Source organism: Bos mutus, chromosome 5, assembly GCF_027580195.1.
Source record: "Bos mutus isolate GX-2022 chromosome 5, NWIPB_WYAK_1.1, whole genome shotgun sequence".
NCBI classification, from domain to species: domain Eukaryota; kingdom Metazoa; phylum Chordata; class Mammalia; order Artiodactyla; family Bovidae; genus Bos; species Bos mutus.
Genome location: NC_091621.1, coordinates 5614623 through 5641828, shown reverse-complemented (window position 1 = coordinate 5641828; position 27206 = coordinate 5614623). Strand labels below are relative to the sequence as shown.

At 37.6% G+C, this 27206-nt stretch overlaps 2 protein-coding genes across 5 annotated transcripts in view; one reads left to right on the top strand and one right to left on the bottom strand.

Annotated features, from left to right (window-relative positions):
• The window catches only part of WASHC4 (WASH complex subunit 4), a 62330-nt gene extending 46878 nt beyond the window's left edge, over positions 1-15452 (top strand). The window contains exons 28-33 of one of the 2 annotated variants that reach the window (XM_005899065.3): positions 207-293; positions 2943-3090; positions 9935-10031; positions 10640-10836; positions 11167-11266; positions 13195-15452. In XM_005899065.3, coding sequence (XP_005899127.1) covers positions 207-293; positions 2943-3090; positions 9935-10031; positions 10640-10836; positions 11167-11266; positions 13195-13262 — 697 coding nt within the window. In that variant the 3' untranslated portion in view covers positions 13263-15452. The other variant, XM_070370227.1, reaches the window with a different exon arrangement.
• Positions 15453-18978: 3526 nt separating this feature from the next.
• Positions 18979-27206, bottom strand: part of APPL2 (adaptor protein, phosphotyrosine interacting with PH domain and leucine zipper 2) — a 51649-nt gene continuing 43421 nt past the window's right edge. For 2 of the 3 annotated variants that reach the window (XM_005899062.2, XM_070370229.1), the window contains 5 exons: positions 26650-26824; positions 22737-22773; positions 22206-22346; positions 21355-21402; positions 18979-20112 (listed from right to left, as the gene is read on the bottom strand). In XM_005899062.2, the coding sequence (XP_005899124.1) occupies positions 19978-20112; positions 21355-21402; positions 22206-22346; positions 22737-22773; positions 26650-26824 (536 nt within the window). In that variant the 3' untranslated portion in view covers positions 18979-19977. The remainder of the gene's footprint in view (positions 20113-21354; positions 21403-22205; positions 22347-22736; positions 22774-26649; positions 26825-27206) is intronic. The other variant, XM_070370228.1, reaches the window with a different exon arrangement.

Sequence of the window (27206 nt, the reverse complement as noted above, 5' to 3'; positions counted from 1 at the left end):
GTAAATAATTAAAAATGCTGAAATTGAGTTTTGGAACTCAGTTGTTCCAAATATAAACTGGTGATAGTAATAATACAAGTGAAATAAATGCAGAGTTCTTTCCAAAGATATTGTTGAAAAATTTAGTCTTACAGTACTGCTTTTCGTCTGTCAATTGCATATATTTAATTTGCTTTAATAAATGCCTTCTAAAATTCTTAATGTAGATTTGTACCTGATCTTGAAGATATTGTAAATTTTGAAGAACTAGTCAAAGAAGAAGGTCTTGCAGAAGAAACGTTAAAAGCAGCAAGGTAATCTAATCTTGGAAAAATAAGTTAAATTTGGAGATTTAAAAACATGTATGTTCATTTAAAGACTAAAGGATAACATATAAACTGATATGTCAGTGTTTTTATTATGCAAATAATGGTATTTTTATGGGATACAATTTGTTTTAAGACTGCAGTATTCTGAGATCTTTCCAACATCACTAAAAGGGATCTTCTAGACGGTGCCCTCAGATACATGTGACTGTTCAACACTTGACATGTGGTTGGTTAGTCCATATTGAAACGTGCTGAAGTATAAAGTTCATAACTAATTTTGAGGATTTAGTGTTTAAAAAAAAAAGCCAAATATCTCATTAACAAAATTGGGACTTCCCTGGTGGTCCAGTGGCTAGGACTCCTCACTCCCAATGCAGAGGACCTGGGTTATCCCTGGTCAGGAAACTAGATCCCACAAGCCCACAACTAAGAGTTCCTGTGCTCTAGCTTAAGACTGGGTGCAGCCAAATAATTTTTAAAAAGAAGAAATTAAAAAAAATCTCATTAACGAAATACATTTCACCTATTTTTAAAAATAATTTTATTTACTTATTTATTTTTGGCTGTGCTGCGTCTTTGTTGTAGCTACTCAACAAAGTAGAGTGAGGGCTACTCTCGAGTTGTGGTGCATGGACTTCTCACTGCGGTGGTTTCCTTGTTGCGGCTCCCAGGCTGTAGAACACAGGCCCAGTAGTTGTAGCTCGTGAGCTTAGTTGCTCCACGGCGTGTGGAATCTTCCTGAATCACACATCAGACCCTTGGCTCCTGCATTGACAGGCGGATTCTTTACCACTGAGCCACCAGAGAAGCCACTTACCTATTTCTTTTTACTCTTTTTTTAATATTCCTCTTTGCCAGCATGGTTCTAGAATACTGGTCCATCCTTATGTAATCTGGAGCAGTAGTGTCCAGTACAGTGGTCACTGCCAAATGTAGCTGTTGAACACTGGAAATAGGGCTAATGGACTAGGGAATTGAAATAAAATCTTTATTTCATTTAAATTTAAATAGCTAATGACAATCTTATTGAACAGTGCACATGTATAGACTTTTAAGTAGTGATTTTGGAACACAATTTAAAAGTTGAAAAGGCATGCAGAATTGTTAAGTATTTAGAAAACTGGGTTTTCTTATTAATAACTAAAACAGTTATTGAGTCAGGCATGAAGGGGCACCCTTGGACGAAGTGGAAACAATTTGAATATCAAAAAGAATAATGGTAGAAATTGGTCATAATACTGAAGAAGAATCTGTGATACAGTGATAATAAAAGTTGGAGAGACAGAGGGAAAGTTCCTTTTTACAGTGATTGCCAGCTAGTAAATATGAAAGGGATGAGAAAATTTAGGGGAAAAACCAGTTTTGCAACTACCACTGTAGGACTTGACATCAGACAAAAATCATCAATGAATTCTCAAACATTTTTGGAGAACAGAGTATTCACTGTGAAAACATTGTCTCACAAATTGATTATTAATCATAAAGGGGAAAAAACACCTTCCCAGTGGAGAGACTGATGTATCCACCTTACATGCTGACATAGGGCCCCCTGATGCAGTGTAATGGCGAGTACCTGTGTTGTGTTCTTGCCTTGATGTTTACTCATCAAGTAAAATAAAGTTTATGGCAGGTGATGTCAGGGAATTAAGAGGTTATGATAATAAATTGATTCTCTAAATGTACATTAATGTCTTCTGGAGCAGGTATCATAGTTCAAGATAAGTGAAGTGGTTAAAATGGTTAATAGATGTCTGCTTTCAGGAAGGAGTGGTTAGATAGTTGGACATAGTTGGGTCACATGCATCTCAAAGGAGAGAGATTTCTACCATTTATTGGTGGAGGAATAGTAATTTGAAAGTGATAATAGCCATACATAAGGATGTAGAAGCAGCAGCTAATGTTTCTGAAGGTTGACTCAGTGAATGAATGAAGGTCGCTCAGGCGTGTCTGACTCTTCAACTTCACGGACTATAGAGTCCATGGAATTCTCCAGGCCGGAATACTGGAGTGGGTAGCCTTTCGCTTCTCCAGGGAATCTTCTCAACGCAGGGATCAAACCCAGGTCTTCCATCTTGCAGGTAGATTCTTTACCAGCTGAGCCACAAGGGAAGGCCAGGAGTACTGGAGTGGATAGCCTGTCCTTCTTCAGGGGATCTTCCCGACCCAGGAATCGAAACAGGGTCTCCTGCATTGCAGGCTGATTCTTTACCAACTGAACTATGAGGGAAGCCTGAAGGTTGAGTGGGAAACTAGATTCTTGAAAAGGAGATAGATTACAGTTGAAGTCAGGAAGTGTAGGAATGTTAGTGAAGAGAGTTAAGATGAAGAGGAATTTATTTACAATGAAATGGACTTCTGCACAGTTCATTTTGAGAAGAAGAAATACAAAACTCTAAAATTTCAAGAGGCACTACATGTTCTCTTTTAGGGACTAAGTTAATTAAACAATGATAAGCTTCTGTCCATTAAAAAAAAAAGTTCATCCTGTACTCCAAGGAAGTTTAGAGATGTCTTCCAGTAATTCATATTTTTGAGTGCTCTCATCTAAACTAATGAGAGGTGGATTTTAAAAGCTTCCCCTTCTTTTGAGAAAGGAGCCAAATAAATACTTTTTTTCTTTTTTTTGCATTTTAGGCATTTGGATTCAGTCCTCAGTGATCACACACGAAATTCTGCTGAAGGCACAGAATATTTCAAAATGCTTGTGGATGTTTTTGCTCCAGAATTTCGAAGGCCCAAGAATATACATCTCCGAAATTTCTATATCATTGTTCCCCCTCTGGTGAGTATTTTTAATACACAAAATGAATTTTTTAAAGTATTAATAAATAGATCCAATTATTTTTTTACAGCAAGAAATGCACACAGACTGTATTGTTGACTTTTTGGTTGTAGATAAAACTAAATGTGGTCTCAGTGAATGTGGCCTAGAATTTTTACTTACTAGCTGTGCAGAATGAGACTTCTTTATAATTAAGATAGATTCTTATGAGTTAATAACTGCCAGAGGAATCCTAGTGTGATTTAAATTACTTGGGTATATTCCATTTTATATATATACCATGTAATCTTTGGACTGAATTATATAGTCATTTTAAGTGATTAATTGTAGACTGTTAAAATATGAAGTGTTTTTAAAAGCATACTATTTAAAGGGACTTCCCAGGTGGTACTAGTGGTAAAGAACCACAGATGGAGCCTGGCAGGCTACAGACCATTGGTTGTAAAGAGTTGGACATGACTGAAGCGACTTAGCATAGCATGGCATATCTCTACTCAGTAGTAAATATTAACATCTAAACTAATTTTTTTTAATCGTATATAGTGTGTGCTGCTCTAGTTCTGTAGTTGACATCTTAAAAATAACCACAATTGCAGTATGAAAACAGTTATTACACCGAGGAAAATGGAGTTAAGAGATTAGAGAGGTATATATTAGGAAAGAGTTATTCTTCTGTAAAGGTTTCTTTAAAAAGCTCTTTCTTAAAAAATTGTAAAAGAATAGCTCTAAAGTCTAAATATCACTGAGCAGATGTAACTTCTGATTACATCTAACTTTGATCAAGAGCAATAACTTGTTTAATGTTGCTGTCTGAATTAACACATATATTCTAACATACTATTGTTAGTTGCTCAGTCGTATTCAACTCTTTGCAGTCCCATGGACTGTAGCCCACCAGGCTCGTCCATGGAATCATCCAGGCAAGAATACTGGAGGAGGGAATCTTCCTGACCCAGGTATTGAACCAGGGTCTCACACATTGCAGGCAGATTCTTTACTGTCTAAGCCATCAGGGAAACCCGAAAGTGAAAGTGTTAGTTGCTGAGTCAAGTCCAGCTCTTTGCGACCCCATGGACTGTAGTCTGCCAACTTAGAACCATTATTATGAATTCAAAGTATCTGATGGCTATGGATAGCTTTTTTCTTCATGCATTTTCCTTTCTATTGTTTCTTTTTAAAATACATTTATTGTTAATACTCTGTTATAATGTTATACCATGTAGCAAAAATGTCCATATTTATCTGATAAGCATTGTCTTTTCATACTCAGATAGTTGTGAGACTGGAAGCAAGTCTATCTTAGTTATATTTCAGTAATAATGTAGTTAACTCACGGTGAATTCTCACCATGGTTCTTTAATTTGAAGCCATAGTAAACAGCAGTGAGGAACCATTTGTGGATGTGAGGAAGAGGAGTTTTGCAGGGCAGCTGTCAAAATTCAGTTAGTGATGGAGAAAACAGGTGGGTTAAGAACACCACAAAGAAGAAAAGTATGGGACACTATTGTTTTTTTGAGTTTTAATCTAATTTCAGAAAAAACCATGAAATATCTAAGGAAGAAATCTTTAACAAAGATTTTACAAAATGCAGTTCATTGCCAAGTAAGTTTTACAGGCAAAAAAAAAGTGAAATATGATAATCTTGTTTCCAGTGTAAGCTATTGTAGTACTTATCATATTGTACCACAATTATTTTTAAACAGGCCTCTCTTTATTCCTGTGCTGTGCTATCATAGCCCCAAGTAGGCACTTAGTTAAAATTTTATAAAAAGTTCAGGCACTCAGTTTCACTAGCCACATCTCAAGTGCACAGTGGCCAGATGCGGCTGGTGGTTTACTGGGCTGGACACTGTAGATGCACTGCGTTTCTGTCATTGTCAGGAGTGTTGCCCTGTAGAGTGTTAGATGGTATTCATTTTTTTTTACTGTAATTATTTCATTGGGCCTCCCTGGTGGCTCAGTGGATAAAGAATTTACCTTCAGTGTATTAGACACAGGAGGCATGGGTTCCATCCCTGGGTTGGGAAGATCCCCTGGAGAAGGGCATGACAGTCCTCTCCAGTATTCTTGCCTGGAGAATCCCATGGACTGAGGAGAATCCCATGGACTGAGGAGCCTACAGTCCAGAGGGTCATAGTCAGACACGACTAAAGCAACTGAGCACACATAGTAAGTTTCAGTAAATCTTTGTTGAATAAATGCTGTGATTAGTTAAGGTATTTTACAGGAGCTAAATTTTTAGGGAAGTGCTTTTCGGGGGGAATTTGTTTATCCAAATGACCACTAAGCTTTTTAAGCCAAGAATATGGTAAGAAATACTATTATAGGAGGCGCCAAGATGGCGGAGGAGTAGGATGGGGAAAACACTTTCTCCCCCACAAATTCATCAAAAGAGCATTTAAACGTCGAGTAAATTCCACAAAACAACTTCTGAATGCCGGCAGAGGACATTAGGCACCCAGAAAAGCAACCCAACTCTTCGAAAGGAGGTAGGAAAAAATATTAAAGACAATAAAAGAGACAAAAGAGGGAGGGACGGAGTTCCGTCCCGGGAAGGGAGTCTTAAAAAAAGAAGTTTCCAAACACCAGGAAACCTCCTCACTGCCGAATCCGTGCCCGAGCTTTGGAAGCACAGAGGGTAAAATAACAGGGAGAAAAAATAAACAAACAATTAAAACTCGCAGATTTCGAGCCCTACGGTAACTCCTCCAGCGGAGAAGCAGTGCAGACGCCTGCATCCGCCATTAGCAAGCGGGGGCTGGGCAGGGAGGCACGGCGCTGGCTGCATCGCTGAGAGTAAGAATCTGGCCTGAATACCCTGAGCACTATCTGAGCGAAATAATTAGGGCTAGCAAATCAGACTGTGGGATATCTACCATGCAAAAAGCCAGCCCTAACCTAAGACACCGCCAGCCCGCGCACAGAACAAAGGACTAAACAGAGATAGCCGGCTGCAGACCTTCCCCCTCCGATGACAGGCAGCCAGAGCCGGAAGGGGGCAATCGCAGCCCCAGAGAGACATTATCTATAAAACTGGCTTCTTTGCTAACTAAAACTTATTGGGGGTCTGGACGGTCAGCATCTGCCTGAGAAGGTGCGCCGGTTTTACACCCAGATAACCGAGTGGCGGGGAGGCGATAAGTCGCAGCATTGGCGCTCGCCAAACACCTCATCACCTGAGCTGCTCGGACCTGGGAAGAGCACAAAATGCAGGCCCAACTGAGTCTGCGCCTCTGAGGACTACCTGAGTGCCTGAACCTGAGCGGCTTGGACCTGGGAGGTGCATGCAACCCAGGGCCAGCCTCGGATTGTTCCTGGCGGAACAACCTAGAGCCCGAGCAGTGTGGGCAGGGAGGCTACACGCGCCGTGAGCGGGGGCAGACCCAGTGTGGCTGAGGCACTGCGAGCGCACGCCAGTGTCATTTGTTTGCAGCATCCCTCCCTCCCTCCCCACAGCGCGACTGAACAAAGAGAAGAAATACAGCTCCACCCACCAGAACACTGACACAAGCTTCCCTAACCAGGAAACCTTGACAAGCCACCTGTACAAACCCACACACAGCGAGGAAACACCACAATAAAGAGAACTCCACAAACTGCCAGAATACAGAAAGGACACCCCAAACTCAGCAATTTAAACAAGATGAAGAGACAGAGGAATACCCAGCAGATAAAGGAACAGGATAAATGCCCACCAAACCAAACAAAAGAGGAAGAGATAGGGAATCTACCTGATAAAGAATTCCAAATAATGATAGTGAAATTGATCCAAAATCTTGAAATTAAAATGGAATCACAGATAAATAGCCTGGAGACAAGGATTGAGAAGATGCAAGAAAGGTTTAACAAGGACCTAGAAGAAATAAAAAGAGTCAATATATAATGAATAATGCAATAAATGAAATTAAAAACACTCTGGAGGCAACAAATAGTAGAATAACAGAGGCAGAAGATAGGATTAGTGAATTAGAAGATAGAATGGTAGAAATAAATGAATCAGCGAGGATAAAAGAAAAACGAATTAAAAGAAATGAGGATAATCTCAGAGACCTCCAGGACAATATTAAACGCTACAACATTCGAATCATAGGGGTTCCAGAAGAAGAAGACAAAAAGAAAGACCATGAGAAAATACTTGAGGAGATAATAGTTGAAAACTTCCCTAAAATGGGGAAGGAAATAATCACCCAAGTCCAAGAAACCCAGAGAGTCCCAAACAGGATAAACCCAAGGAGAAACACCCCAAGACACATATTAATCAAATTAACAAAGATCAAACACAAAGAACAAATATTAAAAGCAGCAAGGGAAAAACAACAAATAACACACAAGGGAATTCCCATAAGGATAACAGCTGATCTTTCAATAGAAACTCTTCAAGCCAGGAGGGAATGGCAAGACATACTTAAAATGATGAAAGAAAATAACCTACAGCCCAGATTATTGTACCCAGCAAGGATCTCATTTAAGTATGAAGGAGAAATCAAAAGCTTTTCAGACAAGCAAAAGCTGAGAGAATTCTGCACCACCAAACCAGCTCTCCAACAAATACTAAAGGATATTCTCTAGACAGGAAACACAAAAATGGTGTATAAACTCAAACCCAAAACAATAAAGTAAATGGCAACGGGATCATACTTATCAGTAATTACCTTAAACATAAATGGGTTGAATGCCCCAACCAAAAGACAAAGACTGGCTGAATGGATACAAAAACAAGACCCCTACATATGTTGTCTACAAGAGACCCACCTCAAAACAGGGGACACGTACAGACTGAAAGTGAAGGGCTGGAAAAAGATTATCCATGCAAATAGGGACCAAAAGAAAGCAGGAGTAGCAATACTCATATCAGATAAAATAGACTTTAAAACAAAGTCTGTGAAAAGAGACAAAGAAGGTCACTACATAATGATCAAAGGATCAATCCAAGAAGAAGATATAACAATTATAAATATATATGCACCCAACATGGGAGCACCGCAGTATGTAAGACAAATGCTAACAAGTATGAAAGGAGAAATTAACAATAACACAATAATAGTGGGAGACTTTAATACCCCACTCACACCTATGGATAGATCAACTAAACAGAAAATTAACAAGGAAACACAAACTTTAAACGATACAATAGACCAGTTAGACCTAATTGATAGCTATACGACATTTCATCCCAAAACAATGAATTTCACCTTTTTCTCAAGCACACATGGAGCCTTCTCCAGGATAGATCACATCCTGGGCCATAAAGCTAGCCTTGGTAAATTCAAAAAAATAGAAATCATTCCAAGCATCTTTTCTGACCACAATGCAGTAAGATTAGATCTCAATTACAGGAGAAAAACTATTAAAAATTCCAACATATGGAGGCTGAACAACACACTGCTGAATAACCAACAAATCACAGAAAAAATCAAAAAAGAAATCAAAATTTGCATAGAAACGAATGAAAATGAAAATACAACAACCCAAAACCTGTGGGACACGGTAAAAGCAGTCCTAAGGGGAAAGTTCATAGCAATACAGGCACACCTCAAGAAACAAGAAAAAAGTCAAATAAATAACCTAACTCTACACCTAAAGCAACTAGAAAAGGAAGAAATGAAGAATCCCAGGGTTAGTAGAAGGAAAGAAATCTTAAAAATTAGAGCAGAAATAAATGCAAAAGAAACAAAAGAGACCATAGCAAAAATCAACAAAACCAAAAAAAAAAAAAGAATGTGCTGGGGAGGGGAGGAAGGTCCAAGTAGCTCTGTCAAAAATCCTTCCTTCATTGTCTCAACATCTCCAAGTACCAGGGCTTAGACTTAGGCCTCTTTTTTGCACAGGCTGTGGCCTCTCTTGTCGTGCTTTGCTCATTTGCATTGATACCACAGCCCTGATGCCTTTGTGGATTCACGGGGTCGAGAGGGGTTCCCTTAATGCCTTCCAGGTTTCCCCGCCATACTTCAGAAACATTTTATGAATGGAATGCACACATGTATTAGATAAATGGTCTTTCATCTGGGAAGGAAGAGAAGCCAACATTCGCTGAGCTCCAACTGTGCCAAGCACAGCGCACGCTTTGCTTCTGGTTTGCTTCAACCTTCCCTGCAAGGGGCGTCCAATACTATGGATTTTAGAGGTGAAGAAATCAAGACCCTGCAAGGTAAATAATGTGCCCCAGCCCACCCAGTTGTCACTGGCCAAGTTAAGTCTAAACTGAGCTCTGAATGACTCCAAATTCAGGCTATTTATCTGTTCCCTAAGCTGTCTTTCAAGTCTCAAGAATGGAGTCTTCTGGAACGACTCCAATTAATAGTCTGGCTGCTAGGACTGTGGGTCTTTGAGGTTTCTCTGGCCTCCTAATAAAGTGATTTCTGATGAAAAAATAAACAAACAAAAAAAAAATACTATTATAGCATGAATTGGGTGGGCAGAAGTAAGCATTGCTGTGTTTCAGAGTACTTAAGCTTTTAAGTAAAGCAGACCTACTTTTCTGACTCAGCTTTGCTTTAGATTATGGCTTTCAGGAAGTTACTAAACTTCTCAAGCCTTAGTCCCTTCATCTGTAAAATGTGCATGATATTTTAGAATGAATCTTATAACAAGGCACTGTGCTTGGGTTAAGTGGTGATTGAGGGAGTGCTGACATTTAAAGGATTTGGAAAAGAGCCATTATGAGATACTTACACATATTGTGATCTCACCAAGAAGCTTTTTATATGAGGCAAGTGTTTCAAATCAAAAAGGCAGGAACTTAGAAGAGATTCTATTTATAATTTTTGAAATGTCTGTTTTAGGAACTAAATTCTGACTCTTTTTAGCACAGTCGTTTCTCTGATACGTTGTTATATCTTTTTAGACCCTCAACTTTGTAGAGCATTCCATTAGTTGCAAGGAGAAGTTGAATAAAAAAAATAAAATTGGAGCTGCCTTTACTGATGATGGCTTTGCCATGGGTAAGCTTAGTGAAATTCTTTTCCCATGAATTTTGTGTTTACCTTACAATGAATTTTTTGAAATGTTTGCTTGAGAATAGGTCTGTGTGCTCTGCGTAGATTTGTTTTTCACAAGCTGTGTTTATTTACTGTTTACTTTTTAGCTGGGTCATCTGATTGGTAATACTTGTTTCCCATCATTTGTGCTGTTCCTGCTCCTTTGGTATTGCTGATCACTTGGATTAATTATTTAGGCTTTGTTTTTGTTGTAGTTTTACAGTCTGACCATCTTTTATTTAGTTTCTCTGGTTTCCTTGTAGTTCCCTCACTTGTCTGTTTAGCAGTAGAACCACTCTTATAGCCCTATGTTATCTCCAGGTGATCTGCAGATCTTCATAGCCATATTATTTCTTTTTATCTTCTTGATTGGCTTTTTTAAAAAAATTTCTTTATAGGATCACATCTTTTTAAGGAGGAATTAAGCCATGTTGCTAAACTTCTCATTTGTGCTGTAAAGTGTAATTGGAAAGAGGATTAATTTTAAAATGGTTAATTTTAAGAATTATTGGTGGAGTAGAATACAGTCTGTGTACACATTGTAATTTGATTTTGGTTTTGCTGATGACTAGGTGTGGCTTACATTCTGAAGCTTTTGGATCAGTACCAGGAATTTGACTCACTTCACTGGTTCCAGTCTGTTAGAGAGAAATACCTGAAGGAGATGAGAGCAGTTGCTAAGCAACAGAATGTACAGTCGACTAGTCAGGATGAAAAACTACTACAAACCATGAATCTCACTCAGAAACGACTGGATGTTTATCTACAGGTAGAGGAGAATAATAGTCAAATCTGGTTTGACTTTTTAATACCCATTACTTCTTGATCACTGAAAAAATGTCAATCGTATTGAAACTCCCATTTTAATAGGTGAGATGAACAGTGGTCATAAAGAGTATATTTTTAAATGAATGGTACTTGGAAGCCATTTGACCCGTATCTTTAAAAATGGATGGATTGCTTCTTTCAGTTTCTGTATTTATGATTTGCACTCACTAGAGCATTTTAGAAAAATGAAGAGATATTAAATATGGTAATTTTGATATTTTGCTAAAATACATATTTTCAACTTTTATTTCTGATATTTTTATTTACTTAGGAATTTGAATTGCTGTATTTCTCACTGAGCAGTGCAAGAATTTTCTTCAGAGCTGACAAGACTGCGGCTGAAGAAAACCAAGAAAAGAAAGAGAAAGAAGGTTAGTGAGTGGCTTTTATTTGGAAAGACTAGTAAATCTTTCATCAATAATAGATTTGAATACCCCATTTTATTTAGTCAGACTTTTCTTTTTGAAAAAATATATAAACCTAGAAATGTCCTTTTTTTTTAAGGAAAGCCTAAGTGGATCATTTATGAAACTGAAAAGAAATTTAACATGCATTTCATTCTGGAATAACACTTTATTCAGTTCATCTTAATTTAAAATTGTACAAAGTTTGGGTTTTTTCTTTCTCCCTTCAACTGTTAGCAGATGAGAAAGAACAGATTAGAGGAGACTAAATGCTGCTGAGTGCAGAACTGCTGATGACTAGATGTTGACTGAATGCCTGGGCCAGGTGTCTCAGGAGGCATAACAGTCAAGACTGTTTCAGTATCAGAGTGAATAGCCTCCTGTGCTCCTCTATAGCCAGACCTTGGAGAATCAGAGCAGTACAGCCATAACTGATGGTCACTGGGGAGAGGATTCTGTCAGATACAATCTATGTGGATGTAAATTCTTCAGTATTTCATATTTAAGGGACCCTCATGATCATTTCTCAGATTTGAAATTTAGCACCAGTTGTTTTCTCTGAAAAATGGTTATTTCCTTTTTCTGTTATGGAAGTTATGCCACTTAGGCTTCCTCTTTGGACGCTCAGAACTACGTACAGCAGCTTCACGGGCTTCGTGTTTGCCCTGCTTGCTTTCTTCTTCTATCACACAGCGATCAAGAATAAAAGAACTTCATGAACTACGATATTTTTATTAATCTTATCAGTTAAGTGTTTTAAATATTTCACACTGAAGAGATCATTCATTTCTGTAGACCACTTACACCCATTGCCCTATTCCCCATTGATAATGTCACATCAGTATTACTAGCATATGCAAGCATTTTTGGAATCTATACTAAGTAAGTATTGATAATTGTGTGCTTGAAAAATGATTTCAGGCTGTTGCTGGGAAGATACTCAGTATTTATTAAATGAAAAAATACGTATTTACTACTTTTGGGTTCATTTAAAAATAGTATTTAGCAGAGTCATCTGGAAGGATCTGAGTCAGTATAATCTAAACTGTGAAGAGTTTAGATTAGTAACTGAACTGTGAGTTCAGTTTAGATTAGAATCTAAGAGTTTAGATTCAGTAATTCAGTTACTGCATAGGCTGTGCTCAGGCCTGTCGTGATGCCAGAACCTTGTCTGCAGGTGGACTGGATGTTTACTTTGAAGGCCTAGAGCATTAAGACAAAATGAACATTGCAGTCTCAGGAGAGCTCCTTGCTTTGGACTGCTGTTCTTTAGGAACTCTCTGGGGTTTGGGGTTAATATATGTCACCCAGATAGCTGCCTGATGCCTGGGTGGTGGCTCTGCTATAGGGCTGTTAGCTAAAAGTTGCTCAGACTTGTCAGAGTTGCTAAATGTATTAGCTAAATAGTTTTGCTCTGTTAATGAAGTATATGCATATGACATTTTGCACAAAAAGCCAGAAATTCACTTTATTATGTTCATAATAAAAAAATCACATTTAAAAATAAATTATAAACATAATTGGGAAGGGATTCATTCTGGACAATTTTATATGTGAATTTGCAGTCATGTTTTTACCAGTAACAGCACTACAATTTCCTCACCCACATGGGGGAACGTGCAGTGTGAAAACAACCCCACTCCAGACATAGTTCTGATGTCTCAACAGTTCCACACCCCGATTACAAACTAGTCAGAACATCACATTTGCAGTATTTAGCCTGGAGTTCTAAAACATGAAGGCAGATAAACTGCATATAATTTGTGATATTAGAGAAGTATTTGGTAGATGCAACATTCTGTTCATTTGAAATTTAGCAATATTGTCCTTCTCAATTTTAGTTTGTTTTTTTAAATGAACATAAATATGTCCATTATTTTTACTCATGCTTTCAGAAGAGACTAAAACAAGCAATGGAGACCTGTCCGACAGCACGGTGTCTGCAGATCCTGTTGTCAAATGATACTGATGGTTTGCGTTTCCCCTGTGAGATCATCAGAATTGTACGTGGAATGGATGTTATAAGCTAATAACAGAGTGTTTCCTGGGCCACATCTCTGGGAAACATTTAGATGCTGCATCTCTCTAAGGCAGTGCTCTAAAGTGAAGTCCATTCTCCGTCTAAAAGCTGTACTTTTCGAAGGTTGAGAATGAGATTTAAAGATGAGATTTTTTTCTTGGACTTTAGGCTTGGTGTGCCTGCTTGGGAACCGGTATTTGAAATGAAGTGTTAAAGGGTTAACCCACATTCCTAAACTGCCACCTCAGATCTCTTATAATCTACATGAATGTTTATAATTTGTATTTGCGTAGGTCTTTGATCCATATTTGTCTCAGTCATTGGAAATTCAGTGCATATACTATGTACAGCCAGTAAATATGTTTAAACAAAAGGAGTTGAGGCTGAAATTCATGAAGCATACATATCAATATTCTTATAAAAGGGATATATGAAGATGGTCTTGACACTAGAGGTGAGGCCCTGGTGTATCCTTTATGTACAGTGTGAACTGGCTCGTTGTTAATGTCACGTGACTCACAAGAGCTGCTGCTGTCTGGTGAGGTATTTTATAACTCGTTTACATTGCTTTGAGAACTGATTTAACCTCCAACAACTGCTTTAAATTTAAGATTTACTTAATACTCAAGATGGAGGAAAATACAGATAAAGCCATAGAGTCCTGCTTGACGCTTTACTTTTGGCTGAAGGCATATATGATACCAGAGAAAACTGAATGAATTCTTATTTCTACATCCAAACTCAGGTTTCTTCTACATTAGGTTCAGTTGAAGTCTTGGTGATGGTTTGGGCAGATTTTTTTTCTTTAAACCAAGTATAATCTAAGAAATCAGATTTAGCACTGTGCAGGCTTTAAAAAAATTACCACTGTGAGAATGAAGTTCTAAATAACTAAATCATTTTACTGATTTAAAAAGTACAGAAAGATTTAGAGTAAATTTAGTTCTGGACAAGCTATTATTAGCTTTATTTTTGTAAAGATTATATCAGTTAATAGTAAAATGGTTAATCATGGCCTATAATATTTTAATATAATACAATGATACCTTTACAGTGAAAACAAAGTTTGAAACTTTACATGTAATACTAATGTTATTTTAGGAAATACTTGATTTTTCCGTTGCACTTGCCTATAAAGCATTTCTTTGGGTAAATTTTGTGAGTAATTCTAACGTTGTTTGATTTCCAGCTTTTGGAATGGGTGTATAATGCCCTGTCTGTTCTCATTGGTCACAGTCAGGGTAACTTTCCCAGCTCAAGATAAACACTTTCACTGTTAAAATTCAGAAGAAACAGAATAGGTAGGAAATGTTTTTTATTGTGTCAACATGACTTATAGAATTATGTACAATGGATGGATTAAAGGCATTTAATATTTGTAATTCATACTAATTGTAGAAATGGCCCTGAAGCATGCTGCATAATTAATAATTTATATTTTGTCTTAAATGTTTATAGTAATGATCTTGCATTTGACTCTATCAAATTGGTCACCATTTCATAGCAACAGTATTACTTTTTTTTTCTTCTCTAACTTCCCTAAAATCGTTTCCTTTAATAGAAATTCTAATTAGAAGAGAATCAAAGGTTTCTGTCATTTTCCCCACATGTCAGTTATTTTATCCATACTAGATAGAGGTCACATGCTGACTCCATGGATACCTATGATTATGAAAAATGTGAGAGATCAAGTTTTACCTTTAGTTCAAAATAATGTGTCACTGCAGACTGGATAAGGTATAATAAATTTACTTATTTGACATCTCTGAAAAAGATTACGCATATTTAAATGCTGTTGCAGTGCAGAGCAGCAGGGCTGAGTGTCTCACACCTAAGTTAATGCACAGTTTAGATGATGGTTTTCCTTGCCAGTGTATTAATGTTAACATTTTCATTTTTTTCAGACATACTGCAATTTAAAATTTGTGTGCGCATTTGTTGTGAATTCACAGAAAACTTAATGTTCAAATTCTCAGGAATTAAAGACTAACCATAACATTGTCAATTCTAATTAGATTTTATAAAAGATGGTAAGTTTGTTATCTCCCTTAAGTGGGGGCTTTCCTCTCCCCCAGTTCTAAGAGAATACAATATGTATAATAGAACATGAATAAATGCAATTTCCAAAATTTACTTCCTTTGGATGTTTGTTCAGAATTGAATGTCTTAAACCAGTAGTTCTTACTCTTTCTGGAGTTCCCTTTAATAGTATGTGGAAATGTCTTTAAACAAATGCTTGCAAGCATATAGGCAAGACATTTCAAGTATAAAATTGGTATTGGCTCCTCTGTGTAGTCCAGGTGGACTTTTTGTTCTCTTTCCTTTTTATATTTTTAATCTTTCTGTTGCTTGCTGTTTTCAAATAAAAGAACCCAAATGAGTGTATAATTTTAAATCTTACTCCTGGGAGGGGATGATTAATCTGTGGTGCTGTAGTGCCATTTGCAGTCATGACTTGGACTGGAACAGCGTAATAAAGGAGAGCGTTCTAAATACTATGCTGGAGAAGATGTTCTGCTTTTCTCTTCTGAGGTGGTAAATTTGGAAGGTTGTGGGAAAGGTGAGACAATACCATCACATACATTGTCCTCTTACTTTTTTATGCTGGACTGGCCAAATATAAATGGTGGACTTTAGCCAGTTTTAATAATTTTAGTTCTTTATCCAGCTTAAGTTGCAGAAGTTTTGGACTGATGGTATTCCTTTTCTTACAAGATTTAATGCCACATTTTTTTGTTTGTTTGTTTTTAGATGTTAGGACAATTAAAAGTTTAGATTGTCACAGATTTCAGTTTTAAAAAAGGAGTCCAGAATAAGTGGGTCTATTAAGTGAAGTCATAGAACTGTGCAGTGAACTCAGATGGTGATGACAAATGAGAGTTGTTTATATAGGAATTTCTTATAGGAAAGGTTGATTTGGGCAAGTATATAGATATTTTCCTCTATTGTAATAGTTTGGTTCTTCTTTATCACCTAGTTTACCTAATAGCACTGGTTCCCATGAGTGGAGAACATACTTGGGGAAAACAGGTGAAATTTCTCTTTCAGTCCGTGTAGATCTGATGTAATTCTGGAGTCACCTTGTAATGTAAGATCTTTGTGTATTGAAACATTCTCTGGTAATGCAGTCATTATCATTAATGTGGGGGGCCAAAAAGTTAACACTTCTGTACCCAGACTCTCCTGTTTATATAAAGGTGGTAGTGTTACAGTAAACATTGCAGAATGTGTACAAAAGGTAATCAGGCATTAAAGGTGCACTTTTAAGTTGATGTAATTACTGAATATCAGAATCATCAGAGATGAATGCATTGAAACATTTGGAGGTTGCTTTGTCTCTGGTTTTCTGTGTGCTAATATGCAGCAGAAGCATAGATACTGGAACCAGGAGGGATTTGAATCCTGAGTTGCTGCTTACAAGTTTACTAACCTTTTTGTGCATCATTTCCTGAGGCCTAAAATGGTGTAATAATAGCATTCATAGATTGAGGATTTAGTTAATATGTATGAAGCCACTTTATTAGGAAACAGTAACTGCTATAAATACTAGCTATTACTATGGTTGTTCCTATTGGCAGAAATTTACTTGGCATGTAATTATTAGCTGTTGAAAAGTTTGAAGATAAACAGTCTGTATTTGACTCTGTAGCTCAGTGGAGTGTTGACAGTGTGAGGCAGGTCTTGCCCCTCCCTGAAGGTGGTCTGACACGGGGCCAAACAACGAAAGGCAGTGCTGGGAGATCAGTTTGGTGAGGCCAGCTGCCTAAGAAAAGGTCTCATTTTCCTGCCTCCCACCTTTCATTTACATTGGCACTTGTGAATTTTTTAGAGGGCTTTCCTATGCATTAATGCACATTTCAGTTGAGAGAAAGGGAGTCACCCACTGTTTCTGAATTTTAAATTTTTATTTAAAAATCGGATACATGCAAAAGCATATTAGTATGTATGTACTATTTAGTGATCTAAAAGAGAATGCCTGTGTAGCCACCAGGTGGGTTATGAGCTTGGATGTTCCCATTACTCCTGCTCTGCTCCCTTTTCTGCTGCAGAGGGAACCACAGTGCACTGTGTTTTTCTTGAGGGTTACAACTGTCATTATTTTAAACAATAATATGGTGATGTTTGTGTTATTTTTTAAAGTTAATATAAATGTATTCTGTGTGCTTAGGCTTTAATTCAGTATCACTTTTGAAATTCATCCACGTTGATGTATATAGATCTAGTTCATTTAGCTTTATTTCCCTCATCCTGGATTACATGAACACCTAGATACTTGGTCTGTTGATAAGATCTGCGTTATTTCCAAATTCAGGATACTGTGAATAGCGCTGCTCTAATTGTCCTTGTACTTGTCCCTGGGAACGTGTGTGGAATTTCCCCGGGTGTGTGTCACAAGTGACCCTCCTTGGCGGTAGGGCCCGGTGGACCTGCAGGTTCACTGGAAGAGAATGCCAGGCTGTTGTCCCATCCCAGAAGCAGGTGAGGTGACTCCCATTCCCTGCCAGGAGCTGGATTTCTGCAGTCTGGTCAATATCATATCTGTGGTTTTAATTTGAATTTCCTTGATTTTTATATGATTGAACGTATTTCTGTTTGAGCTTTTTTTCCTATGAAATGTTTCCATGACTTTTTTTTTTTTTTTCATTTTTTTTCTTACTAATTTTAGGAATATTTTATATATTCTGGATACTAATCTTTGCTCATGTGTGTTTGCTGAATTTGTTGTTCAGTCACTAGGTCGTGTGACTTTGCGACCCCATGGACTGCAGCACAGCAGGCTCCTCTGTCCTCCACTATCTCCTGGGAAGATGCTCAGTTAATTTTGTATTTCATTTTGTATTTTGTTCTATGTTTTCTGTGCCTCGGTCTGTTTTTGTTTTGTACATAGATTTATATTATTCTCCAGGTTCCACATACAAGTGATACATGGCTCTTTGACTTCCCTGAGTATAGTGCTGTCTAGGTTCCTCCATGTTGCTACCAGTGGCAATATTTCATTCTTTTTTACGGCCGAGTAACAAGCCTGTTTGTCACATCTTTTTAAGCCAGTTGTCTGTTGTGTAAATAGTGCTGCATGTATCTTTTAAATTAGTTTTCATCTTTACTGGATACATACCCAGGACTGATACATACCCAGGCTGGATCATATGGTAGCTCTCTTTCATCTTTTAAGGAACTTCCATACTTTCCATAGGCTACACATTATTAAAATTTAATTAAAAACATCAATTTTTATTGTTTTATTATGTAGATATATTATTTTACACCCTGAACAGTTCTAAGCAAGCATTCAGGGGGTGTGGCTCTTGAAGCTTGTCAGAACTTGCTGAGCTATGAGCGACTATGGTTATGCTAGGATTTTATGGTGTATAATTTCATACTGTTTTGACCAGCTCACTGTGTTTCTGATGGCACCTCTTAATTTTGAGTTACAAAAGTTGTTTTATTAATCCATTTAAAAAGCAGCACCTTTTAAAAATTTGGCCTTGAGACCACGTTATTCCACTCACCTTGCATAATACATAACCCTCTGCTGCGATTTCATTATGTCCTGGGGTTTGGTTTTTGTTTTTTGTTTTTAATTAGCTGTTCAAGCTATAGAAACAGCTTTAGTTTTCTTTCATGGATGTTGTAGAAAATAATCACAAAAAGAAAAAGAAACAATGATAGTTTTTATTTGCTAGCGTTTATTGCTAGGTTAATTTATTACAAAGACAGTGGTATTTCTGTTGAACTTGGTTATAATTAAATACATTGTATCAATTAAAGATCATTACACTTATTTCCTAACGGGCTAGGATGTCTGGAACTTATGTGTCAGGGTGAAAATAGGAACTTTTCTACCAAGCCCCATGGCCAGCTGTGCTTCAAGTGAGTTTAAAAATTCATTGGTTCCCTTCTTTAAGGAGGGTCTGGCTCAGAAGAAATAGAAATTGGTGGAGCTGTACACTGTCCATGGTGCTCCACCCCTAAAAACAGTATCTAAAGGCCCATACACTTCCAAATGCTGGTTCGTTAAGGTTCCACTGTAAAGTCAGACATCTTTTGTGGTACTTATCTGCTCGTCTTTTTATCGTGTGATGTTTGAACAGTTACCGAAACTAGACCTGCATTTCTGCTAGTGCTCGCGTCCCGGACTTCAAAGCACAGGGCTCATCACCTGACTGCACAAATGAATTCTGTTAGGTCAAATGATGAGACAGACTTGATTATAAACAGACCAGTTTCCGAACGACAGGCACTTACAGTTTCATTAAAATACAAAAATAGATTATATTAATAGGAAATATTTAGTGTCTATCAAATTATAAATCTAGACGTTTACCATTTTTTTTTAAAGGATACTGAAAAAGAGATGACATTGAAATAAAGTGAACAATGCATTTTTTTCATAGCTTTCATTCTGAGCACTGAACAATGCAATCTAAGAGGACTTACCACAAAGCACCTAAAATAACATTTGTAGATGGGTATGTTGTCAACCATTTCTTACTGTTTCCCTCCCAAGTCTCAGTATCAAGGCATCAAGAGTACATTCCACAAGCGATTGTCAGCATTCTGAAACCAGGTGGTGTGCCTGTATGTATCAGAGAGGTTGAAAACCTTTAAGGAGGTAGCTCTCCTTCCTGGGTGCTCTTCACCCAGAGGCGCAAGGAAGTTATGCTTCAGATTCTGCGCCTCTATTTTCACTTGGACTTCCATCATTGTCATCTGGTTGATCATTTAATAGTACATATTTTCCATCATTGGTTAGTGGTACGGACAGCATTAATTGAGCCAGTGCTTCTGGATCCTGAAGTTACGGGAGTTTAAGAAGGAGAAAAGAAAACACTTAAAATGCACTTAAAACCCCTTTGGTTTGGTTGTCATTATATTCTGTAATCTAGCCTCATTTCTTCTGACTCTTGTCTTAGGTATACCTTCTTACATCTCTTAAAAAAAAAAAAAAAAACAAACCTCAATTGTATTCTCCCAAAAAACTAGGCTAAGGTTGTACCTGTCAGCCAAAATACCATTTACATAGCAAACTCAGAATCATCTTTGTGGAAAGAGTCCAGAGAGGAATTTCTTTCACAGCCCTGACCGCTGTCTTTAAACTCCTTTTTTTCCTTTTACTCTATACCAAGAATTGCCAACTGTGGCCGTTTGGCTCACCACTTGTTTTTATAGTTTTATTGGAATATAGCCATGCCAATTCATTTACATACTATGGCTGCTTTTATGTTAAAACAGCAGAGTTGAGTAGTTTGGCAGCAGAGATGGTGAGCCTGGAAAGGTTTATCTTCCGGCCCTTTATAGAAAGTTTGGCAACTCTGATCCATACCATAAGATACAAACTTGCCGTGAGTCTTATTTTTTCATTATGTTGGTCCTAGTCCTTGACCTGCCTGCCCCTCCCTGATGGATTAGAACTGCACAAGTGTGATACCCACTAGCTACACGTTACTATTTACATTAGTTAAAACTAAAAATTTCAAATCCAGTTCCTTAGTCACACTAGCCACATTCAATCTGCATATTAAACAGCCCATCTCCGTTACTGCAGAAAGTTCTGGGCAGTGCTGAACTAGAAGCCCCTGGGGGCAGGAACTGTGTCTCTGGCTCACTGCTATAACCGCAAGGATTTTTCTTACACAGAATTTGCTCTCAAAAATTAGTTGGGTACTACTGATAGGTCTGAGAGTCTTCACTTCCAGACAGTTTCCAGATAACATCTCAGTCAGTGTTGCTGGGCCTGTGACCACACTGGGGAGTGAGGCCTTAGAGCACACAGCAGATACTGGTTAGTGAGTGTCCTTTAATCTGAAACAGAGGAAACCTAGCCAACCACCAAGGCTGTAGCCGTGGTATTTGTTAGCAACGCCACGTGTTTCCAGTGACAGGAACTAGGTGATCAGAAATGCCTGGCACACAGAAGGCTTAAAAGGAAGTCCCAGATGTGGCCACCCTGCCTAGTGAGCATCGCTTTTCTTTTTGAGAGGTAAGTATACAGATACCTTTTGAGTTGTTCAGCCAGCACTAAAATGAACCTTACCTTCTGAACCTCAATGATTTCTTTTCCCAAATTAATAGCATAACATATCTGCAAAAAAAAGAAAAGCAGTGTTTGGCAAAGGCAGAAAAGGATAAGAACTTTAGAAGAAAATGTGACTCTGAAAGTATAGTGAGGTCACAGTCTGATCACATCACCACGGAGGCAGAGGATCTGGCTGCAGGAAGTTCGTCAGATGGGGCTTCGGAACACTAGCATCCACCTGTACTGGTCTCCTGTTGCCACTTTATGTTAAGTGCAAACTGACCTTATTAAACAGTCTAAAATTCTTACCAGATACTTTTTTCCTTTCTCTCAACCATATTTAGCCACTGCATGTTCATACACACAGTGCTTAACAGATACTTCCTGAAAGAAGGTTGAATCATTTTGATTAATTCCAAGTAGCAAAGGCAGCCACAGAGTTTCATACTAAAGAACGGTTTAGATGTACTTTCTTTACATCTGCTTCCTTGGTTTCCTCCCTGAGAAAAGATTTTCTCCATTGTAACTTTTAAAAATAGAAATTTAAGGTGATCTGCTTTTTAACATTTCCTAATCTCTCCTAAGCAATTATATTTCACCATTAAAGTTCTTCACTCTTTTTGCTTGATAGGTACTTTCCATATGGAAGTTTTACTCCAGTTTTCAGTGGGGCCTTCGTAGAAGGTATTCTTAAACTCCTCAGTGGGGACCTGAAGAGTAGTTAACTAAATGTTGAAGAGGTTTGTGCAAAATAACCCTTTAAATATCTCTGGACTGAAATATTTGGCATCTTCAGTCTAATGCTCTCCCAACTGAGCTGCTATTTCGGCCACCTTTGTGGCATCTTAAGATGAAGAAAATAACAAGACCTTTTCGCCTTCTGAGTTGCTTTCAAAAACATATGTGCTCAGAGACTCTCCGCCTGTGGATTCAGGCAAGCGGACCACAAAGCCAACCAGTCTCTTGTTTTCTTGATGAGCAGCAAACTGGGTGACACTGGTGAGTTCAAACTAGAAAAAAACAGGAATAGACTATTACTATGCAACAAATGAATTAGGGTCCCTGGCGGCTCAGAGGTTTAAGCATCTGCCCGCAATGCGGAAGACCTGGGTTCGATCCCTGGGTCGAGAACATCCCCTGGAGAAGGAAATGGCAACCCACTCCAGTATTCTTGCCTGGAGAATCCCATGGACGGAGGAGCCTGGTGGGCTACAGTCCATGGGGTCGCAAAGAGTCAGACACGACTAAGTGACTTCACTTTCACTTTCCATAAAAACAGTGCACACTACTGGTGATGTTTAATTGGCAAGTAAGTTTTTTAAGTGCACAGTGTGTTTCCGGTGACCACAAAGGTGAGTTAGAGAGTAATCACTACAGTCAGCATGCAGCAGGGTACTTACATTGGCCCTTGTTACTTGAGTCTGGGGATCTATCAACCTGAAATTTTAAGAGATTCATTATATCACAAATGTTGGATAAAATTATATTCTTAGATGAGTTTGTAGAACTTCAGAAGGAAACCACACAAAACTTTAAATATGAAAACATATTTTCATATGTTTTTGTCTGGTTGAGGGCAAGGTGAGAGCACCATGGGACCATCCAAAAGGAGTGAGTGCCCTGGTTTCTGCCTTGACCGAACCTGTGCAGTTAAACCTCAGGGCATCTTTAATGGAAGATGATGGCAAATAGTGGATTTCACAGTATTTTAGTGCTTATCCAAAGAGGCAGCATTATAATTCTCCAGAAAAATTAACATGGATGGATAATACTCTGCAGCCGCCGTCTCAGAAATTCCTATCAGCCTGTTTCTCTTAAAGTACCAGAACCATATACTTCTCAGTTTTAACAAGTTTTCTCAAAAACATGGGGTAGAGGTGAGAACAGTTAAGGGATTTAACAGAACTGTTCCCTAACAGAACTATTCCCAGATTTAACCAAACTGTCAGTTTGGGTGTAGGAGGAGTAACTTTAGGAAGGTATTCTAGATACTCTCTTAAAAGGATTTTAAGCATCATCCATGTCTGAGAAAACTACCTTAGAGAATTTACTGTTATTTTATAGATACATACACAATACTATGTTTTAGAAAGTAGAAATTTGTAAGTTATTACTGATGTGCTGTTTCATAAGTGAAAGTGAAATATCTATTTGCTTTGTTAAAAGATGGTTATAATTCTATTTATATGGAATGTCCAGAATAGGAAAATCTGTTAAAACAGATTAGTGGCTAGGACTGAGCAGGTTGCAGGGGAAAGGGAGTGACTGCTAATGGGTGTGAGTTTTTTGCGGGGGGATGATGAAAATGTTCTAAAACTGGGTGACAGTTGTACAAGTATGTACATACTAAAAAACACTGCAAATAGGTAAATTATACAGTATGTAAAATTATATTTCAACAAAGCTGTCTCCTACCCCATGGTAACAATTTGAAAAATATATTTGTTAAAGCACAATATTTATCATCAGAGGGCTCAAGACTAAATTCCTGAATACTAACTTTTATCTTATGCAAGTTACCCTGACTTCTCTCATCTGCTTCGTAAAACTGGGATAAGAACCTCCGTAAACTTCAAAGAGGTGGTTAACAAAATGTGCATGGAATTTTAAGCTACAAAGCTAAATAATAATTTATGTCTTCATTAGTCAGTATGAATTTAATGATTTTTAAAATATACATCATAAGCAATTTCCCTTAAGTTGGGATAACCAAAGTATTTTGTAAAAGTTTTCTATAAATGGAAACTTAAAACTTATAGTTTACTGTGTATAACAGGTAACCTGTATTTGCTTTTAAAGATCTGATTTTCTGTGTGACTTCTAAAAACATACGAATTCTCATATAAGGATGTGTGTGTATGTAGTGGTAAAATACACCTAACATCAAATTCACCATTCTTGATATTTAACACATCACAGGATTGAACAAGCATCACCATTATCGAGTTCTACAACAGCTTCATCACCTCAGAGGGAAATTCTGCATCCGTTAGAGCAGTCACTTCCCGTTCTCCTTTCTTCTCAGTTTTTGGCAGTTCTCACTAATCTTTGTACATTTGCCTATTCTGGGTATTTCATATAAATGATCATACAATATTGTGGCTTTTTTGTGTCTTTCAATTAGTATAATCTTTACAAGGTTCATCTGTTGTAGTAACTTTATTTTTTAAAATTTATTTTTAATTGGAGGATAATTGCTTACACTATTGTATTAATTTCTGCCATACATCAGCATGAATCAGCCATAGGTATACATACGTCCCCTCCCTCTTGAACCCCCATTTCTTTTTAAGGCTGAGTAGTATCCCACTGTACATATATACCACATTTTGTTTATATATTCATCTTTTGATGGACATTGAATTATTTCTCTACCTTTTGGCTATTGTGTATAGTACTCTCATATGAACACTTGTTTTAAATTCTTTTGGCTATCAACCCAGGAATGGAATTCTATGTTTAAGTTCCAAAGGAACTGCCAAATTACTTCCCACAGTGGCTGACCCATCTTACATGCCCACCAGCAGTGGGTTCCAGTTGCTTCACATACTTGCTTACACCTGCTATTTTCTATTTTTTTAAAATCTATAGTCCTAGTGGGTTATGAAGTGGTTCTGGATATGATTTACATGTTAGTTACTAATGACATGAGCATATTTTCATGTGCTTTTGGCCAATTATCTCTCTTTGGAGGAACAGATAGTCCTTTGTCCGTTTTTAAACTGAGTTTTTCCTTTGTTCATTTGTGAGAGTTCTGTGTATTAGATAAAGGATTTGAAAATGTTTTCTCCCATTCTGTGTTGTCTTTGCACTTTTTTTGGGATCGTGTTCTTTGATGCACTATGTTTTTTCCCAGTGCTTTTACATAAATTTCATCTTTTTGGTGGTGATTATAAGAACAATGAGCCAATGCCTATGAAAGGTCCAGGGCATACTTGGAGAAAAGCTTTAAATAAATGTAAGTTTTTATTCATAAGAACCTCATTCTCGAAGCAGGGCACTCAAACCCAGTGCTCTGGGACAACCCAGAGGGGTGGTGGGGGAAGATGGGGAGGAGGGTTCAGGATGGGGGACACATGTACACCCGTGGCTGTATGGCAAAAACCACCCCAATATTGTAAAGTAATTAGCCTCCAATTAAGATGAATGAGTTGTAAAAAAAAAAAAAACCTCATTCTTAGTAGGTTTGTAACACATGAAAAGGACTGATTTTAATAAATGGAAGAAACTATATTCTGATTTTTGCCAAAGTACTGGTTAACTTTTTTTGAAACTTAACATTTATTTATTGAGCCCTTTCTATGTGCCAGTGATGGCTGTAAATGTTTTACATGAATTAACTCATTCCTCATGACAACACTATGTGGAGTGGATAAGGTTGTTTTCATTTTATAACTGAAGAACCCGAGGCACAAAGGTTAAGTAACTTGCTCAAGTTCAAACAACTAATAAATGCCAGAGTCAGGAATAAGGGTCTAAAGCAGTGCTGCTGTCCTATAGAAATTTAATGTAAGCTTCTTATGTGTAATTCAAAAATTTCTAGCAGCTGCATCAAGAAAAAAGTGAAAGCAAGAGAAATTAATATAATAGATGAAAAATACTACCAGCTAGACATGTTACTAACGTAACAATTACTTTGCTTTCTCCCTGAGGTGGGTATGATAGTATGAGAGCTTAAATATTGGCATGTGTTGTACACTTCTCAGTTCAGATGAGTTAGGTTTCAGACGTTCCATGTAGCTGCAGTATGGACAGTGCAGGTCTTAATAAAACCTGTGCCAACCACAGCTTGACCACTGTTTGCCATCATTCATACAGCTCTTATTACTTGAAACCCCAAATCATGTAGTTGATATGGCTTGACTTCTTTATTTTCAGCCCAAGAAATATTAACCAGATTTTCCTTGTGGTGGTCTAGTTATCTCAGGCAGGCTCATGGTCTGTTTTCACAGTTTTTAAATTTTTATTACACAGTACTCTGAGGTGAAAGAGAAAAAACAAGCCCTTTCATTTGCAAGCTCTGAGAGAGAGTAACACTCAAATGACAGCATCTTTATGCACAGTGGGGTAGGATTCACTCACCTCTAAAAATACCAGTTTCTAAAAAAACCAGCTTTTGTCTTTAAGGGCACTTCTTTTAGCCAGTGTATCTTAAGAAATTGAAATGTGTTATAAAAAGCAAAGCAGAAACATGAATAGTGTCTTCACTTAATCCAATCAAACAAGTATTCTACTGTGAACGTTCTAGACAATTAGACGTGACTTAACAGGGAATTAGAAGCTGTAAGAAAGTCCGAAAATGAAACAACATACCTCAGAGTCTGACTGGTGACCATCAGATGGGATTCTGTCATCCGGAAGATGTTATGAATAGCCCGAGCAGCCAATACTTGTCTCATTGCTTCGTAAATCACTTCCGTAGTGTTGTCTGTTTTGACTGCCATTGATCCCAAAAACCGAACTATAAACATCTGCTGCAAAAGAGAATCTGCAAAAGAGCATTTTCTGCTCAGGATCATGTTCACTTCCTGCCTGCCGACCCAGGTGCTGGTCTGAGGACAGGCCAACATCAGGTTTTTCTTGCTTTCTGAAGGGCTTTCTAAAGCCAAAACTTCTCATTACTCTGATTATGTAAACCACAAACCACCAAAGCTCTGAATCTTCTATTGTCTATTATTTTGTCTGTTTGGAACTATTCATTAGACTAGAAAAGCACCTTTTTCTTCATCTATAAAATGAAACCAGATGAATGTCCTTCTAGCACTAAAACTCTAGGTGACCACTAGTGTATCATCTTACCTTTTCTCTGAAAATGAGCTTTTCCAGATAATAGAACATTCATTCATTACTTTGGCCTGCTGATAAAATCC